Raw genomic sequence first — 19,141 nt, forward strand, 5'->3', positions numbered from 1 at the left:
CTGCCCCGGGGTTACAGCCGGGAACAGGCACCCCCCTTCCCCTCCCCTGCACTGCTCCAGGGGCTGCTGGCAGGACTGGGGTCAAGTCTGGGTTTGGGGGTGCAAACATCACCCCCCGTGATGGGCAGGGGGCTCAATGCCCCCTCTCCCTGCCACCTCCTCTGCTTTCCCCACAGATCATTCTCTCGCTGCCCACCAGAACCGAACCCCCCCGAGCCCCCTCAGCCTCACCCCGGCTGCACCATCCCCCCAGTGCCACCACCATCCCAGATGTCACTGTAGCGTGACGGGCTGCTTGTGTCTCCATTCCTGCAGCATCAGCAGGGCTGCCCGCACTCTCAGAGCCCGCCTTCGGTTTCTTTACCGCAGGCGCTGCGGGGCTGTGCTCGGGGAACCCCTGCCCGGCACAGGCAGAGAGGGGACGGGCACACGGGAGGAGCCGTAAAGGGTTAAAAGCGAATGAATGCTGAAAAAAAGCAAATGAATGCCGAAAAAAAAAAGGAAATGAATGCTGCAAAGGCTCCGCTTTGCTCCGCAGGAAACCCCCGAGCCCTGAGCTGGTGCTGGGAAGGTGTCAAGCCGGGCACTGAGCCCTTTCTGTGGGGCTGGGGGGTGCTCGGGTGGCACCGCGGGACCTGTGACACCCCGGGCAGGGACTCGCTGGGCAGAGCCATGGGAAAACTTCTCCCCGAGCTGCTGCTCCCGGAGCATCGCCCTGGGGTAGGTGTCTGAGCGAGGTGTCACCCCGCAGCGGGTGTCCCCTGATGGGCAAGGCTCAGCCTGTCCCCCCGCACGGCTCAGAGCACAGGGAAGGCTCCGGTGCTGGGATGGGGAGGAAAGGGGAGCGGGAGCGAGTCCCGGGTGTTTTCTCCACCTATTGCCCTGCGTTCCCACGGCTCGGGAGCACAAGAGGCTGCGAACAGACTGAGCTCTGGCACTGCTGCTCCCCTGGGCTTTCCCCTGGGAAGGGGGGGCTGTGCCAGGGGTTAGGGCTCTGGAGAACCGGGCTGGAGGAGCAGAATCCATGGCTCCAGGGTGGACTCGAGCCTTTACATGCAGTGGGTGCCAGGACTGACCTGCCACCCACCCCTCACCACGAACTGCACCCCCTGTCACCTCTCACCCACGCTGCTGTGCAGGAGAGGGGTGAAGGGGATGTGTGCTGGGCTGCTCTGCTCTGCCCCATGGCTTGGTGCTGGGAGAGGGGGGGGTCTGCTCTGCCTGGTCCCCCACCACCTCCTGTCCCCCATCCTCTCTTGTCACCCCGTCCTCCGGTGTGACTTGCCTGGAAGGAGCAGGACAGGTGTCACTGGTGTCACTGGTGGGCGGCCAATGCTGGAACCCCCGGGGCCAGCAGCCCCTTCCAGCCATCCTCAGAGCTGGGGCAGGACAAGCTGAGGTATCACCCGGCTGCAGGAGCACTGGGATGTGCTCCAAACCCCCTGTGTTTTGCTGTTCCCAAGGATTTCCTGGCAGCTGCTCGGCGAGTTCGGGTGGGATGCTGGAGTGGCTGTGGTTGGCTGGAGGGAGAGCAGCTACCTAGGAGGAAAAAGGAGGAAATCCTCCATCCGAGGAGAAAACCTGTGAGCAGGTGACATCAGGAGGGAAGGGAGATGGTGAGGCTGGAGGAGGCACCGTGGGAGTGTGGTGGGAGCAGAGGGGGCAGAGATCTTTCCCATCCTGAGGTCTCACCTCCAGGCAGGGTTTGGAAACGATGCAGCCAGCAGCAGGGAGGCTTCGGGGGAGGTGACGGAGTAACTTGTAAACCAGGTAAAACACAGCCCCAAATATCCTCTTCCCCTGGGGGAGGGTGACTGGGGAGCATGGGTGGACTCTCCAGGTTCTCCCCCCAGGTCTTGGCTGGGAGATGGTGCATCTCCATGGTGGCCACACACCCATGGCCTCAGCTCCTCCTGAGGCCACCCCACTGCGTGTGTTCACGTGCAGGCACCCAGGGGAGAGCACCCAAAGCCAACTGGTCCCAGAGGTAACACCAGGGAAGCCATCAGAGCTGCCTCAGAGGTGGCTGTGGCCCACGGTGGCACTTTGGTGTTGCAACATGCTGCATTGCTCCAAGCTGTCTTTGTTTTCCTGCTGAGGAAGCTCCTCTTGATCCATATCCTTCCCAGCACTTGCAAGTCAACCCACCAGCAGCTCAGGAGGAACCCAGATGAGGGTCCCCATCACCATCCACGTCTGCACTGCTGTCCCCTAAGCTGGCGCTCCTGCCCCGACCCCGTGGGTGCCGCTGCCATCTGGCAGCAAGCAGGGAGAGGAGAGCAAAGGAAGGACAACCCTGCTGTCCCCTCAGATGCTCGTCTGCAGGTCCCCATTGAGCAGGGTCCTCTGGGTTTCTGTGGTCTCGTTGAGCCGGGATTTGTCCTGCTTGCTGTCGCTCCGGTCAGCCTCGTCCATGCCGCTGACCTTCACCAGGCAGAGGACGTTCTGGAAGCTCTTCTTGAAGTTGTCAGACAAGAAGGCATAAAGGATGGGGTTGGCACAGCTGTTGGCATAACTGAGGACCACCACGAAGTCGAACATGCCCTTGAGGACAGGGGTGGGCACGATCAGGACGGAGACAGAGGAGACGTTGAAGATGTAGAAGGGGAGCCAGCAGAAGATGAAGACGGCAACCACGATGGAGACCATCCTGGTGACTTTCTTCTCGGACTTTTTCCTCTTGGAGGAGCCCACTCTGATGCCTGAGGACTTGACTTTGATGATGATGAACAAGTAGCAAAGGCAGATAATCGTGAGAGGCACCAGGAAGCCCAGGATGAAGGTGTAGATGATGAAGCCCGTGTACCAGGCACCCGACTCTCCTGGCCAGATGATGGTGCAGCTACTCCTGCCGTGATTATGCTGCACCCCAGCATAAATCATGATGGGCATGATCACCAGCAGGGAGACACCCCAAACGGCCACATTGATCATTTTGGCTGTCCTGGGTCTCCTCCACTTGGCAGATTTAATGGGATGGACGACAGCCAGGTACCGGTCCACGCTCATAACCGTCAGGCAGAAGATGCTGGTGAACTGGTTGATCCCATCCACTGTCATGACAATTCTGCAGATGGCTTTGCCAAAGGGCCAGTGGACCAGGGCAACCTGCATGGCCAGGAAGGGCAGGCCGAGCATGAAGAGCTCATCTGCAATGGCCAGGTTGAGGATGTAGATGTTGGTGATGGTTTTCATCTTGGCATAGCGAAGGATGACGTAGATCACCAGGGTGTTGCCACACAGCCCTATGATGCACACCACGAAGTAGATGAAGGTGAGGATGGCGTTGCTGGTCAGGTCAAAGTGCTGGCCCGTGGTGTTCTGGGATGTGTTGGTGGGTGCATCCACGGAGAAGTTGTCAAAGGGTGAAGCCGGGGAGAACCAGAACGCGGTGGCGTTGGGCAGCTCGTATTCCAGCTCCATGGCTCTGCTGGTGGTTCAGAGGAGCCGAGATGTCATCTTCCTTTGCTCTGGGGAGAGAGGAGAAGATTCTAGAATCGGAGGACAGAAATGAAGGGATTCCTGAGGAGGAATTGCCCATCCTGCTGCCAGGCTCTGTGGGAGAGATGCTCCCCGGAGGGGCTTTCCCCAAACCACCTCCCCCGTCTTCCCTCCGGAGATGTGTCCGCCTGGACACACCACGGCTCCTCCCGGCTACCGGAGTCCTTCCGACTCCCCAAATCCAACCGCAGCGTCCCCTGCGGGTGCCACAGCCACCCGGACCCCTCAGCGCCGGGGGAAAACCTTTCCCCTTGCCTCGCCCTGCGGAGAAAGGGGAGATTGTCACCCCCTTCCCGGCCACCCCGGAGCTGGGATGGGCACCCCGAGCTCCCCCAGGCTGGAGGATGAGCTCGGGGGCGGAGGAGCCGTTACCCCCCCCCCCTCCCCCGGTCCCGTCCCTCCGCCCCGCACCGGGGTGCACCGGGAGGTGCTTCCCGCAGCGCGGCCCCGCCGCTCACCTGGCCTCGGTCCCGGTCCCGGCCTCGGTCCCGGCCTCGGTCCCGGTCCCGGTCCCAGTCCCGGCCCCGCAGGCAGCACCCGCGGCTCCGCTCCTGCCCGTTCCGTTCGGCTCCGTTCGGCTCCGCCGGACCCAGCGCACCGGCTGCGCTCCGCCCCGTGCGGGGCGGCTCCGCGGGACCGGGGCGGGGACAGCCCTGCCCGTGGTGCTGCTCGGGGCTCCCACCTTGCCCACCTTCACCCCAGCCGGAGACCCCCAGGAGGTGTCTGAGGGTCCCCGGGAAGCTTGGGGAGTGCCTCGGCCAAGGGATTTTGCAGCTCGCCACCGAGGGCAAGGCAAGGCAGGTGCCTGCTGGCCCGGCACAGCCCGGGGGGGTGGGAAGGTGGGGAGGTGATGCCAGGGGTGCCCACGGCTTTGGGGACTTGGGGATTACGGGGAGCTACTGCCACAGCCTCTCCCTCTGCGGTCACCCAGTGATGATGATGACAAGTGGAGGAAGACCAAAAAAAAAAAAAAAAAAAAAAAAGAGAGTTTTGGGGTAGATAATCTCTGCTCTGGTTTCTTTGAGAGCTTGAAAGCAATTAAATAATAGCTACTCCTTCTCCCCTTCCTTCCATCACTTATCAGAGACAAGGGAAAGCAGGAAATTAAGGGTGACTTGGAACAAAGAGCCCAGAGGAAGGTGGCTGATGATGGCAAGAGGAGCTGGAGGTTCTCACTCACACTTGGCCATCCACTTTGCCAGGGTGGGTCTGAGAATCTGAAAACCCCGAGTCCTGGAGCAGGAGAATCACTTTCAGCCTCATAAATCTTTACGAGGCTGGGAAAAGCTCTCCAGGAATAAACGGTGTGGAAATGAATATCCCTGTAAAAATGTGTGAGGAGGGGGTGGGGGAGAGGATGGTTTGGCTGAGGATTGGGGTTGGGTCTCTGGGGGGTGCTGGGCTTGGGGTTCTCCCGGTGCAGCCACCCTGTCTGGAGTTCCCTGGGGGCTTGCACAGGTGACAGGCAATGGAACTGCAGCATCCCCTGGTTCCCCCCCACCCTGGCATTGCCTTTTGAAGGTATTTTTAACATCCTGCTTAGATTTAGGGTTGCATTATAGCTGATGGACATCTGGGTGGTCTCTGGTTTGGAGAGACTTTGTCTTACCCCAGCAGCTGGTTTGGTGCTGGCAGATAAACTCCTCTTTGTCCTTAAGCCTGGGAAGCATCCATTCTGCTGAAAAGCAATTGACTGGCAGGGCTGGTGGATGGAAGAGAGAGGCTCAGCCTCTTCCCACAGGGCTCCAGCGGCCCATGCAGCCCCTGGGAGAGGGGCAGGAGGATTACGTGACCATAAAGCCGTTTTTTAAAGTCCTTCCAAGTCTCCTGCCATCTATTCCCAGCTGTTCTGCAAGACTCCTGGTGGAAAACAAGCGTGTTTGACCCCTGTCCTGGAAATGAGTGTTGTAAGGAGCTGGGGCTTCGGCTGCCAAGGGAGGGGTAGGGTGAGCTGGCCTTTCTCCCCAATATGGGGGGAGGCAGTGAGATCTCGGGCATTTTGTGGGAGGGAAAGGGGTTGTGTGGGCCTGGTGGGGCTCTCTGATGGTGGAGGGTAACTGGGAGGCAGCTGCCATCCCCCAGCGGGCAGGAGGGGAAGGGTTTGCTCTGCCACAGCTCACCCTGCAGCTTGTGCCTGCTGTGCTCTGCTCACCTGCTGGGGGAGAACTGGGGGTGCTCAGGGAACATCACCCACTTTTGGGTCCCAAGTAGGTGCCACGGGAACCCACAGGCCTTCTGCTGGTCTCTTCTCTTAAAGACTGATGGCAGAAGCACCGGGTCACTGGTCTGGCCCCTGTCTGTGCTGGGAATAAGTCACTGGGAGATGACCGGGATGTTTCCCATGGGTGCTTTGGGTGGCACTGCCCCTTCCCTGTCCTTTCCCTTCCCCTCTCTTAGCACAACAGCAAGAAGCAGCTTCGGTGGCTCTGCTGAAGCCTGGCTGGAGGCTATGGGCTCGATTAGAGGCATGCCCAGGCTGGGGGAGGCTTTGCTTTTAGCTAATTACCCAGACAAACAGACCTGGATCATCTCCCCGCACCCCCGGGGCAGGTCAGACCCAGGCCGGACACGTAATCTAATCGGGGAGCAGCAGCAGCAGCGTCTGGAGCTGTGATTGATGGCGAGGGAGAGGCCCTGGCGCCTCCACCTGCACCCAGGGGGGGCGAGAGCATCCCTGCAGAACCCGGAGCCCACGGGATCCAGGTTTTGGGGTGGTAGGGGAGCCCCACGCCCTCCACACACGGCTCCATCCCTGGGGCTGCATCCCGCTCCCAGCACGGCTCCTTCCCCCGCTCTCTCCCTCCGTAATGAGTTCATGGGTCTCCGCCCAGAGTCCCGGGGATGGGCTGCAGGCAGAGCTGCCGCACAGGGTCCCCCCCCCCCGGGGCTCATCCCCCTGAACCCCTGGTGCCACGGAGCCTTTGGTAATCACGGGTGGAATTAATGATTCTCTCTGCTCCTGCCGTGCCTGGCTCGTTGGGAGTGTTGTGCTCCTTAAATCGGGATTTATTAATCCTCTGCTTTTGGTTTCCCGCACCCGTTTGAAATGTCGGAGAGTGGGAGGTTCCGGGGTGTCAGGGAGGGGGATCCCCCGGTACTCGCCATCCCCTCCCGGGTGGGCGCTCGGTGCCGGAGGGGCTCAGCTCTCGCCCATCCTGGCACCGCGGAGAGGCAGAAAGCTGTCACCTTGTGCCCTGTGACTCACAGGTGCCAGGAGCTGGTGGGATGGAGGTGGCCCTGCCCGGGGCTGTGCTGCTCCCCATTCCCGGGCTGTCTCGGGGTGTCCTCTGGGTCCGGGCTGGCTCCATCCGCTGCTCCAGCCTGACACGGATGGGTTTGTGTTGGGAAAGAGCCCGGCCCCGAGCCCAACCTGCACAAAGGGGACAGGGGGCGGGGGCAGAGGGACATGTGGGACATCTCCTGACCCCCCCGGTGCCTCAGGACATTGTCCTCCTGGGACCTGGCTCTGCACCTTCTGCCCGCCCAGGAGCTTCATTGCCACCAAACGAAGGGATGGGGGTCCCGGGTGGCCCCAAGGCACCTCGGAGCTCATTAAGCTGCACCTCTCACGCACCTTAATGAGAAATTGCTCAGGGATTTGTGTCCCTTTTGTGGGTTTTCAATGTAGGTAATTGCTGGCGCCGCTGCTCGCAGCCTCGCTGCCACCGGGACTGTCCCCACCTCCCGGGGGACACGGGGGACACATCCCTGCCAGCTGCCCCCAGCCCATGGCAGTTCGCAGAGCTCCTGTGTCTGCGTTGTCCCCAAGGCTGCTCACCAGCTGTCCCCAGCCCTGCCAGTCCCTCTGTCACGGCTGCCCGGGGAACCTCGGGGTGTCGAGGAGGGGGGAAAGCTCCGTTTGTCCCCGTGTCCCTCCTCCCAGCTGGCACCTCACGCTGCATCTGCCTCGATGCGGGAGCTAATGAGAGATGCGGGCAATTAAAAGGGGAGATTGATTAAATCCTAACTCGGGAAGGTTTCAAACGGCCTTGGCCTTCCGCAGTGTGGCAGGGGAGGCCGATCAAAGGCTGTGAAAAGATAAACACTGGAATAAAGGGTTGTGTTGCAAAAGAGCTGGACGTGTCCTTCTGCCCCTCCTGGCACGCCACAAGCAGGAGCCACCAGCAGTCCCAAAGCTGTCCTGGACCCTCTGGAAACCCCGATCGCTCCCGCCGGGGGAGGAATCGCTGCCGGAGCTGCTCCTGCCGGGGCTGCAGCCTTGGGCACCGATGATGCTCTGAGGGGACACCAGTGGGTAGCAGGGGATAGGGCCGTGCCTGCTGCATGTGCTGCGAGCAGCGATGGGGCCGGGGGGGTTGTTTCCATCCGGCTGCCATGGTTACGGTGCAGGAATTGTCAACGAGTGGCGCTGAACGGACACAACTCATCACACCAGTGGCGGGGCCGCGCTCAGGGGCTGCTGGACGGCGGGAACTCTCAGAGCGTTCAAGCCCAAGGCCCGGGGTGTCTTTATGTCACCTCGAGGCGAGGAGGGGGTCTGGGCCGTGCCCGGGGGTGGCGGTGCCGGCTGTCCCCAGCCCTCCCTTTACCGCGCCCGCCCGCTCCGCCCGCCCGCGCCGCTTTGCCACCGCCTCTCTCGCCCGAAACTCAAAGCCGCGCTGGCGGCCCGCCCCCGCCGCGCTCCTATTGGCTGCAGAGCCCACGGGGGGCGGGGCCACGGCGGCGACACGTGTGCGGCACCAGGAAGTGGCGGCGCGGCCGGGCCGGGAGTGCCGGGGTGAGCGGGACCGGGACCGGGCGGGACCGGGGGGATCGGGGTGCTGGACCCGGCTTGGGAGCTCTAGGACCCGCGGGTACAAAGCGCTGGGGTGACCGCGGTGCGGTTTGGGAGGGTCCGGTAAGGGTTGGGGTCCCCCCGCCGTGGGGACCCGGGGGGCTCCGTCTCTCCGGGACCGGGGTCTGACTCGGGAACCCCCCCCCCAAAGGGTTTGGTAGTGGAGCTGGGGCAAAGCTGGGGTCTCGGGAATGACTTTGGGGGGCGGAAGGCAATGGTGTGTGTGCTTACACTTATAGGTAGATGTAGGTGTGTCTGTTTCCGTGTAATCCCGGTGTGTGTTTATATGTTATTTACACAGAAAGGTGTCAGTACGTGATTAATCTCTGTGCTTACATCCAAACGTACGGATACCTGTCTGTTTCTGTGCCTTTACATCTCCATACTGCCCCACAATCTGCATTTCCTTGGCAGGGCTGCTCCAGAACCCACAGAACCCCCCCTGGGTCCTGGGCACCCCCAGGCACAGCCCTGAGCCCCATTTTCCTGCCCTGTCCCAGCACTTGTTCCCCTTTTTGCCTGGTGCTGCGAGGGCGTTTGCCTCCTGTGCCAGAAAAATGGGGATTTTGGCCCAGAAAAGTGCCCCCAAGAAGTGGGACGAGCTGTGTGTGTGCTGGGAACCTCCTGGGGTGGGGGATGGAGCACCCGAGGTTTGAGCACTGGGTTTTTTAAACATTTTTTTTGGGGTGTTTTCTCCAGAGCTGCTGTGCCCTGGTGCTGGCGTGGGGAGGGGGCTGAGCTCAGGGGGCTGCACATCCCATCCCTCCTGCTGCTTCCACCTGGGATTAAACTGCAAAGCGATTAAAGAGAGAACCCCAAAGAGGTGTGGAAGGTCCCTCTGTCCCCTCGGGGGAGGAGGGCTTTGGGGCAGTGCCCATTCCTTAGCCAGGCAGGAATCTGGGGGTTGTTTTCTGATCCATCTCCTCTCTCCCTCTCTCCCAGGTCAGGATGATCCCGGGGCAGGGGCCGGTGATCCAGGCAGTGCTGGGGACATTCCTCACCTGGGGGCTGACAGCAGCTGGCTCAGCACTGGTGTTTGTGTTCTCCAGTGGGCAGGTGGGTGCTGGGGTTGTGTCCCCCAGCCCAGGGGAGGGTCACAGAGCTGCCCTCTGCTCCTCTGCCTGCCTTGGAGGGGTTTGCTGTGGCCTTTGGGAGGTCCTGGGGTGTAAGAGGTGGAAAAAAAAAACCCTAAAATCCAGCTTGTTCCTGTCCCACGTGTCAGCACAGAACGCAGAAGAGGGGAAGGAAATCCCATTCCTGCCTCTGGTATGTGCTGGAGGGCACCCAGAGCTGGGGCAGAGCCACGGGCAGGGCTCAGTGTTTGGCACAGGTGCAGGATTTGGGTCAGCTCCAAACAAGCAAAGTGCTGGTTCTGAGGTCATCTTGTATTCCAAAATTAGAGGAATCCCCCCCTTCCCCCCCTGCCTCCTGCCAACTTGCTGCTGTGCTCTGAATTACTGGGGTTCATTTATTATTTATCCTCTCTCTTGTGATGATTTATTCAGGAGTTTGTTGCAGGGTGAGATGCTCTCTGCAGCCACACTTCAGTTTTCTTCCTGGGCAGGGAGGGAGGGATGGGGGGGATGTGCTGGAGGGGGTGCAGTGGTGGGCACAGCAATGCCTTTGTTTGTGGCAGCACCTTGGGAGAGGAAGTGAAACCCCCCAGGAAGGGAATCCCAGAGGGCAGGAGGATTCCTGCTTCACCTTTCCATCTCCTCAGAGCATTTTCTGTCCCTCTTTTTTGCAGAGGAGGATCCTAGATGGGAGCTTGGGCTTTGCTGCAGGGGTAAGTCCAGCACCCTCTTTGGCACCCACTCTGTTCTCCTCCTGCTGACACCCCTGAGCTCTCATCAGGCTGTGGGGGCTTTTTTGGGGTGTTTTTTGGCTGCCTGGGGCAGGGGGGAGCAGGGATGGTCACATCTCATCCTGTCCTGGGGCCTCTTCAGTCAGGGTGGAGGTGGCACAGGGTGGGTGATGAGGATGCAGAGCTGCCCACCCTGGGTCTGGCTCTTGAGTCAAATTCTTGTCACTTCCCTGGCCTCTCAGCCCTTCCCCCAGGAGCACTGGTGTGGTAGAGGGGGGCAGGAGAGCCCCTGTCCTGCACCTTGCTTTGTGCTTCTGGCTCCTGCAGAGTGCTGGGGGTGCTTGGTGGCTTTGCAAAGAGCCCAGGGAGAAGCTGGAGGACAAATCCCTCCTGAACAGGATCCCTGAAATGGGATGGGATGGGATGGGTGTGATGGGATGTGATGTGATTGGATGGGCTGGGTGGGATGGGTGGGATGGGATGGATGGGATGGGATGGGTGTGATGGGATGGGATGGGTGTGATGGGATGGGATGGGTGTGATGGGATGGGATGCTGGAGCTCAGCAGGCTGCATCCCAGGTGGGAGCAGTGGAGAGGGAGGTGTGGGATCCTCCTGGGAGCTGGGGCTGTTCCTGCCTCATCCAGGCTCAGTGTGTTTTGCCAGGCTGCCTTTGTGGAGGGGGAGCAGCAGGTTTGGGAACCTGTTTGTGCTTTCTTCCCTCTCCTTCTCCCTGCAGGAAGCCCTGCTGCAGAGAGGGACACTGAGCATGGGCTTCTGCTCCTGCTCCAGGGGATTTCTGTTTCAGTCCCTGTCTCTTTGTTGGAGGTGCCCTGCAGAGATGTGTGAGCTGCTTCTCTGGGGCAGAGCGAGGCAGAAATTCCCTTTCTTTATCTGGGATTTGTTCAGTTTGGGCCCTGGGAAGGCTCAGCTCAGCTCAGCCTTCACCAGAGGTGCTGGAGCCTGGCACAGGGTCCAGCCCAGTCCCAGCACTTGGGTGCCTGAGCATTTCTCTGCTCTCTGCCTCAGTTCCCTTCCTGGCACTCAGGGATAATAGAAGGTTTTGTTTGCAGGAGGCTGGGAGGTGATGTGTTGCCATGGAGACAAGGCTGCTCTCGCTTGGGCATCTGAGGTGGAATTCTGCCTTTTCTCTTAAATCTTGATGTTCTTAAACCAGACCTTTTTTTAGATCTTCTCTGTTATCTTGGTGTTATCCTGGAGCTGCTGAGGCATCAGAAACACTCCAAGCACTCTCAGTCCTCCTTCCCTGCAGCTCCTCATGGCTTTCCCTCCTGCTGGATCCCAGTTTCATCTCCTCTTCTGTCCCGAGTGAAGCAGAAAATCAGAAAGCCAGGCTCCTTGGAGTGCACCCACCATCCACCTACTGAATATTCCCTTTCAGTGCTGCTTAAATCAGCAGCAGTTATTTACAGGGGTCTGCTCAGGTTGCTTCTCCTTGTTGGAGCCTTGATGAAGTCAAAGGCTTGGGAGGCAAAGGATCCTGCCAGTCTCTCTCTTCCCTCTTTTCTTTCCCACCCTGATCCCTCATCCACCACCCCATCCTGTGGCTCTTTCCCTTGGAGCTGCTGTGGAGAATCCCAGGCTGGTTTGGGTTGGAAGAGGCTTTAAAGAACATCTCATCCCCCCTGCCACAGGCAGGACACCTCCCAGGTGTTCCCAGGAGTTGCTGGATTTGTGCAGTTCTTGTTGCATCCTGGCTCTGGAACGTGATGCACAAATGTTCCAGTCCAGTTTGGCAGGAGGTCTGGGTCCCAGTGCCAGCACTGTGGGTCCCTGCTCCCTGCCCTGGGGGGCCTGATGCTTGGGGAAGGCTTTGTGCAGAAAATCTTACCCTCTGGGTTTGTGTTTGGGTGATCTGAGGAGAGCCCAGGCAGGGTTTTGCTCTTTGATTTCTGGCTTTGATACCAGCTTGCTGGCTGCCACTGGTGGGGGGGATTTGGGCTCCTGGCCCTGGCTGGATAATGAGGAAGTTTCTTAGAATTGTGGGTGAGATTTTTCTTTTAATTATTATTACTGGGTTGTTGTGGGGTTATTTTTCTTACTTACCTGAACTGGCTGGCAGAAATCCTCACCCTTTTGTCCCTTCAGGAGCATCACCTGCCAAGAGAGGCTGCAGGAGCAAAGGGGTGGGTGCCAGGCTGAGGCTGAGCAGGAGCTGGGGGCCAGGACCTGGCCAGGACCCCCCAGCCAAACCCATGGCCCTAAAACCCCCACCCCTGAGGGGGGGGGCACGGGGACATTGTCACTGCTGCAGGACAGGGACATCCAGCTGCCCCACCACAGGGGCTCACGGGGCTTCTCTGCATGCCAGGGAGGAGGAATAAATCACTTTTGCTTCTCCAGGAGGTGGGTGCAGCCCCACAGTTTGCTCCTGGCGGGGTCTGGAAGCTTTTGTCACCTCCTTCATGTGCTGGTGGGAGCTGCACTCCTGGCTTTGGCAGGGCTGGGATCTGGGGGCTGAGCAGTGCCAGGTCTCTGCTTTCCCTGGGGAAATGATCTCCTTCCAGAAGATGACAATGTAATTCTGCAGAGCAAATTTCCCTCTTGCTTGTGTTTCCACGTTGGGGTGCGTGGTTGTTGTTTTTTTTTTTCAGAGGAGGTGGCATTTGGAATATGAAGTTTGACAGCTGTAGTTAAGCCTTGGCATGACAGCCTGCTCACTTCTTACTCACAGCCCCTCAGGGACTGGTGTCTGCAGCAATAGGCAGCTCCTCCCTCCCTGGAAGGTGATTTCAGAGAGGAATTCTTGGTTATTCACTTCTCTTCTCTCAGCACGGGGGGAGCAGCATCACTGCCCAGCATCCTGCAAAGGGGCTGGGGGGTGCTGGGTGGGGTGGGCTCAGCTTTCCTCCCACCATCCCAGAGCAGTTCCCGTGGGGTTAAATGGCAGCAGGGGGAGAAATGGGGGGGCAAAGGTTCTGCATTAGGCTGATGACTCTTTAATTAACCCAGCCCAGAGGGTAATTAACCCAGGGGGAGCTGAGGTGATGCAGTGGGTGGTGATGTTACGTGCTGGAGCAGAAGGATGGGAAACCCATCCCTTGCTTGGCTTTCTGGTCTCTGCATTGGGCAGCACCCTGAGCACCCAGCTCTGCAGCTGGCTCTGAGTTGGGGAGCCCCATAAATCCCCAAATCTGTTTGGTTTTTTTTTTCTCTCATCTTTTGGGGTAGTTGTTCCTTCTCCCTCTGCCACTCTGCTCCTCAGAAGGTTTATTTTCCTGGTGGAAGCTGGAGCACTGGGCAGCTCTGGCTGGGATACTGGGATGCTGGGCAGGTACAGGGCAGGAGGCAAAGCTGTGGAGTGGCCTCAGCTGGCTTGGAGCTGCTCTTTGGCTCCAGGTGATATTCAATATTTATTCTTATCTTGTCTTTCCTTTCCCTCCTGCCTGCTCTGCAGAGAAGCCCAGAGCTGGGGGCAGGAGGGATTTGGTTCAGGTGGATTTGGTGGGGTGCTGGGACCTGCTCTCATGGTGCTGAGCCCCCAGGGGCTGGGGGGGCTTTACCTGCTCCCCCTTCTCTGTCCCTTTTTGGGCTGTGCCAATCCCCCTGCCCAGCCCCTGGGGGTTTGTTTGCTGCTTTAGACTTCTGAGCCCAGAAAAACCCCCTTGGTGAAAACAAAAAAAAACCCCCAAAACTCTTCACTTCTCCCCCTTTCTCTGGGGTTTGGTGGCTCTGCCATGGCCACTGCAGAGGGGGGTCCTTGGCTGGAGGCTGCTGGGTCCCCCCCACAGCAGTGTCCCCAGAATCTCCCTCCTGTCCCCAGGTGATGCTGGCTGCTTCCTACTGGTCCCTGCTGGCCCCAGCCATCGACCTGGCCCAGGACTTGGGCACCTTTGGAGTTTTTTCCTTCCTCCCTGTGGCCCTGGGCTTCTCCCTGGGAGCAGCTTTTGTCCATCTGGCTGATCTGCTCCTCCCAGCACTGGTGAGTAAATGGGCTGGACTGGGGGGGGGTTCCTGCAGCTCTGCCTGGACAGGCACCTGGGGCAGATTGGTTTCCATCCCAGATTTAATGGAATTGTGTTCTCCCCATGACCCCAGAGCTGAGTGCAGCTTTAGGGGCTGTGTAGCCTCTTTCTTTCTTTATTTCCCCCCTCCACGTTTCTGCCTTTGTTCTTTTTCACTGGTAAGACTTTTTTTTTTCTTTTTTTTTTTCTTTTTTTTCCAAGCAGTTCAGGTGTGACCTTCTCTTTCAGCCCAGGGGTTTAATTTGCAGCTGCCAAACCCTCCGAGTGCTTCAAAATTGAATCTTCCTGTCAAGGATCAGTATTCAAATATTAAATAAATTGGGAGCTGCTGGATTTCTCCAGCTGAAAGCATAAGAAAGGCTTGGTGGGGGAAGATGCTTTCCAAAGCTTCCAAGGAGCTTTTCAATTTTTGTTTTTAATTATTTTGGTGGATTTGGTGAGTTATCTGTGGCTGTGAGTAAGGAGAGCTGAGGAGTTGGAGTGGTGCAGGCAAGAAATGAAACTCTGGTGTTGCACAGAGCAGGGGGGGTGGTGACAAGGGGGGACCCAGTGAGGAGCACAACTTCATACATATATATATATTTATATATATAAAATATACTCTTATTTCTTTAGGATAAGGATGGAGACTTGGCAAAGGGATGAGTCCATCTGGAGCCATCCTTGGGGCTGTGCTGGCAGGGAGCTGGGCTCAGGGTGCATCTCCCTTCCCTTGCAGCCCATGTTGCTCAGACAAGGGTCAAACCTTTGCCCTTCACTTCTTATTTCTAAATCAGTTAAAATCTCAGGGCTGGGTTGTTGTTTTTTTCCCCCCCCCTCCACTGAAGTGGGGCAGGGAGGGGATGCTGGGACAGGACCCATTTTTAGCAGGCTGCTCTCTGTCCCCAGCTCTCTCTCTCTCTCTGCCTGGCACTCCTCCATCACTGCTTTGCTGGAGAGCAGCAGGTACTGGAAGCTTTTCCTAAATCCTTGTCAGCCCAGCCCTGGGAAGGGAGGAAGCTCCTGAGCAGCCCCACCAGGAGCTGAGTGGTTCTGGTGGTCCCCAGGTGTTTGCTCAGCCCCAGAACCAGGACCTGGGGGGGGTTTAAGCCTCCAAGACAAAGTGGTTAATGATGCCCAGCAGCTGCAGGCATTAAATCCCCCACAAAAGGCAGATCTGGTCTCTTACATCTTTATTTCTCCCCACGTGGAGCCCTTACCATGCTTGTTCCTCCTTCAGCTGGGCTGGGGAGGAGGTGCTGGGACATGGCTCCTGCCTTTCCTGGGCAGGGTTGGGGCTGGGGGGGTCTTTGCCAGCACCCAAAGCCCTCGAGGGAGAGGTGGCTACAAAAAGCTGCTCAGTGCAGTAGGTCCCTGGTCCCTGTGTTGGCTCTGCTGGAATTCCTAAGGATCCTGGCATGAGGAATTCTGCTGCTCATCCTTCAGCTCTGCTGGCTCAGAGGCAGGTGGCAGTGAGTTTCTGGGATGGGATTCTTGCTCCAGCCTCCTCCCTTCCTCCTGAAAGAATCCCACAGGAGTCCAGAGGACTCCTCCAGCCCTGACTCTTTTTATTTTTTCTTTTTTTACTCCTCATCTTCCCCTCGTGACTCTGCTGCCATCGGGAGCTCCCAGGTCCCCAGGAGTGGGTGCTGTGGGAGATCCCCCCAGGCTTCCCCTGCCCACCCAGGTGGGCTCTGGGTGGGATGCTGGAACCCCTGTTGCAGCTGTGGATTCCAGGAGCTCCCTGACTCCTGCCCTTTCCACACCTCTGGCCTTAAACTCCCCTGAGCAAGTGGGAGTTCACCGGTGGGATGCTGGTGGAAGTGGGAAGGGGGGGCATGGGCAGGGAAGGGGGGACAGGGAGCTGGGTATAATGGGAGAGGATAAACCCCCCCTCAGCTGGGCCATGCCCCTCTGCAGAGCTGCTCCTCCTAACCACATTATTCTTCCCTCTCCCTGGCTGCCTGACGTCCTCTCCCAGCTCCCCCATCATTCCACTAAATAGGATAATGAGGCTTAATCAGCTTCATCTCCTCTACCTCCAGGCTTCATTTTGCTCAGAAACATCTGTCCTCACACAGAGCAGCCCCAGCCCTCCCAGCACACTGGGACCTGGCTGGGTGCTGCAGGATGGGGGGGCTGGGGCAGCCCCAGGGAGAGCTGAGGGGGGGTTGGAGGGGGCTCTGGGGCAGGGAGAAGGGGGGGAGATGTTGCAGGAGAAGGAGGAGTTAATGGAGAATCTGAGGAGAGAGCTGCTGGGCCAGTGCTCAGCTCTAGCTAGGAGCCTGCCAATACTTCTCGTGTAAAAGCTGATCAGGGATGGGGAGCCAGGGCTGGAATTTTGCACTGGAAATACCATCTCAGTTGGATTGTTGAGATTTTATTTCATGTCAGCTAGATACAGGCTGGTTTTTTGTTTTTCTTTTTCCTGAATGCAGAATAAATTATTAATAAAGCTGCACGTGATGGGTGGACCACTCCCTAGATTTAAACCCAAGCCTAGCAGAATTCCCTTTTCAAACCCTTTTGCTGGGCTTGGTGTGTGCTCTGTGGGTGCCAGCCCTGGCCCCTCGTGCTGCTGGAAGGACCAGCCCAGCCAAAAATCCCTGCCTGGGGTTTGGGTCTTTTTTTCAGACCTATTCTGAAATATTTGGTGGTTTGGAGCTGCAGGGGGGGTTGTGAGGAGCTCCCCGTGGGACAGAGGGGAGCAGGATGGGTGCCTGGGGGTGGATGTTCCCAGCAGGAGGCTGGATCTCAGCATCCACTTGAGTTGTGCTCTGTTTTGTGCAGGTTGGGGGCTGGCAGGATGTTTGGGAAGCGGGGCTGGGAGGGGGCATTTTGCAGAGGGAATTTTTGGGCTATTCCTGGCGAGCCCCCCCCCTGGGGAAGGATTTGAGGGCTTGATAAACAGACCCCCGAGGGGTCCTCTCCCTTTCCCTAGTGGTGGTGCCTGTTGTTTGGCTCAGAATGTGCCTCCAGGATGTATATTTTGCTTTCTAAATCTGTGCCAGTCACGTACGGGGGGAGAGCTGGGAGCAGGATGGGGGAGCTGCAGGAGGGGGGGAGGGAGGGAGCATCACACCCAGGCAGAGCTGCATCTGATTTCCAATCAGTCTCCTGCTCAGGGCTCAATCTGTATCCATGAAAAGCTTTTTTTTTATTATTATTATTATTTAATTTTTTTTTCTGTGGGCACAGGGTGGTGATTGCTGGCACGGAGCAGGATGGGAGGGAAGGGCACTCCTGGGTGCAGGTCAAGGATGTTGCTGCTCTTCCCAGGGAAGCTTTTAGTGCTTGCTCTGCCTTCTGATCTGCATGGGGCTGGGTTTGATGGGTTAATTATTCCATGAGGCAGTAAAGCTGTGCCGGGTCTTGTTGCTGGTGTTAATTTGTAATCGGAATCAAGATTCCTCTTATGCAATTTGCTGATTCCTCTGAGACCTGCCTGTCACAAGTTCCCATTCTTAATGTGCTTTTTCCTGTTCATCTGCGACTCCTAGAAAGTTAATTAGCTGCACATCCTCGTTGCTGCAGTTTGGAGTCGAGCATTAACCAAGGGACAGGCTGGGGTGTGGGCTGTGGGTGTTTTCTGTCTTTGTTTTGGGTGTGGGACTGAAGCACTGCCCAGAGCAGCCCAGGGACCTCCTTGAGCTCAGCCTGGCACCTGCCTGGCTTGGACTGCACCAATCTTGGGAAAATGATCAAAAAAAGGGTTCCCACTGAGGGGGTTTGATGGTTTTGGGGCATGCAGAGTCAGTCTGTCCCTTTGGTACTTGCAGGCTGCGTTCAGCCTCTCCTGGCATCACCCTCCTGGGGGGATCTGAGCTGGTCAGGGGCCACCCCGAGGCAGAACTTGGGATTGGGTGGATGTGCAAACACCCAAATCCCAGCAGAAATGGGGTTTTGCTTGTGCAGGGGCTGCAGGAGGGGAGGTTCTGCCTTTGGGGGGTGAGGATGGACCCGGGGGGGGGCTGAGCCACAGCTGCCTCCTGCATTCCTGCTTTGCTCTGATTTCCTTTGCTTAGGGGAAAATAAACAGCAGCCCTCCTGTTTGTTTGGGTTTGGTTTGGTTTGTGGCATTCTGGCCCTTTTCCCCTGGCTCTGGAAGGAAGGAAGGATCCAGCACTGATGGCTGAGGAGGGGAAACCTTTTTTGGGAGCCTCAGCAGGGAAGGCACCAAGCTGGGAAAGCTCCTTCCCCTGCTGGTGCTGAGTACACAGGAGTTACCTGGGCATGGGTTTTATTAACTCATCAAATAAACCCAGCCCAGCTCTCCCTGAGGCCAGCAGCAGGAGCTCAGGGCTCTGGATGGGGCTGATGCCAGGACCAGCTCCCCATCTCCTGTCCCAGGCAGGTGGCAAGGGACAGGGCTGCAAACATGATCCCTGCTGATCCTCTGCCAGCCCCTTGTTCACGTCCCAACTCCTTGAGGATGGGACCCAGGAGCCCCTAAAAGTTCATTTAAAGTCTTTGCCCGTGTGCTCTGTGGTAGCTCTGCCTGCCCCAGCCCTGGCTTTGGGCTCTGCAATCCAGCTGCTGCTGGAGAGAGTAAAATCATTCACCAAATAAAAAAACCCACAAAGCTGTAATTATACTGATTTTTAGAAGAGCATTTTGGGTTATTAATGGAGGTAGAGAATTATTTAGTCCCAGAGTGCAATTTGTCAGCTGCTCCGAGTTAGAATTCTCTCTCTTGTTATGCATTAACCATCCCAAGGAAACCTGACATTTGAAGGTAAAATGCCTTGAGCCAGAGTAGAATTCCTGTCTCTGCTGTGTGGCATCTCCCACCCCTCTGCTCACCCCCAGCAGGCAGGTAGAGCTGACTGGTGAGGTTGGAAATGTCACACGGGGCTTTTTCTCTCCTCCTTGGCTCAGCCTTTGCTGATTGAATTCCAATTACTTTTGGGGGCCTGGCTCAGAATTGTAAAAGAGGATAAATTTTCCAGAAGGAAGAGCATCCTGGAACAGCAGATCTTGCCTATACCTGGCAGAAGAACCTGGCTGGCACTGTGGGGAGGGTTCTGGGGGTCCTGCATGGTGTCTGAGCTTTCTGCTGGTTGAATTTGGGCACCCT

General features: G+C 57.9%; 2 protein-coding genes across 3 annotated transcripts in view; one reads left to right on the forward strand and one right to left on the reverse strand.

Moving 5' to 3' along the window:
* Nucleotides 1-1,165: 1,165 nt before the first annotated feature.
* SSTR2 (somatostatin receptor 2) lies at nucleotides 1,166-7,129 on the reverse strand. Its single transcript, XM_008494543.2, has 3 exons — nucleotides 7,076-7,129; nucleotides 6,688-6,822; nucleotides 1,166-3,470 (listed from the first exon to the last, which is right to left on the reverse strand). The coding sequence occupies exon 3, from the start codon at nucleotides 3,421-3,423 to the stop codon at nucleotides 2,308-2,310; it is 1,116 nt and encodes a 371-aa protein (XP_008492765.1). The 5' UTR covers nucleotides 3,424-3,470; nucleotides 6,688-6,822; nucleotides 7,076-7,129; the 3' UTR covers nucleotides 1,166-2,307.
* Nucleotides 7,130-8,179: 1,050 nt separating this feature from the next.
* Nucleotides 8,180-19,141, forward strand: part of SLC39A11 (solute carrier family 39 member 11) — a 64,114-nt gene continuing 53,152 nt past the window's right edge. Inside the window, exons 1-4 of one of the 2 annotated variants that reach the window (XM_030461804.1) lie at nucleotides 8,180-8,239; nucleotides 9,239-9,352; nucleotides 10,044-10,082; nucleotides 13,884-14,042. In XM_030461804.1, the coding sequence (XP_030317664.1) occupies nucleotides 9,245-9,352; nucleotides 10,044-10,082; nucleotides 13,884-14,042 (306 nt within the window). In that variant the 5' untranslated portion in view covers nucleotides 8,180-8,239; nucleotides 9,239-9,244. The remainder of the gene's footprint in view (nucleotides 8,240-9,238; nucleotides 9,353-10,043; nucleotides 10,083-13,883; nucleotides 14,043-19,141) is intronic. The other variant, XM_030461805.1, reaches the window with a different exon arrangement.

The sequence above is a fragment of the Calypte anna genome, chromosome 18 (genome assembly GCF_003957555.1).
Source record: "Calypte anna isolate BGI_N300 chromosome 18, bCalAnn1_v1.p, whole genome shotgun sequence".
Classification (NCBI taxonomy): Eukaryota; Metazoa; Chordata; class Aves; order Apodiformes; family Trochilidae; genus Calypte; species Calypte anna.

What these genes read in the sequence shown, in the direction of transcription:
- SSTR2 (XM_008494543.2), bottom strand. Translation starts at nt 3,423, where the DNA reads ATGGAGCTGGAATACGAGCTGCCCAACGCCACCGCGTTCTGGTTCTCC.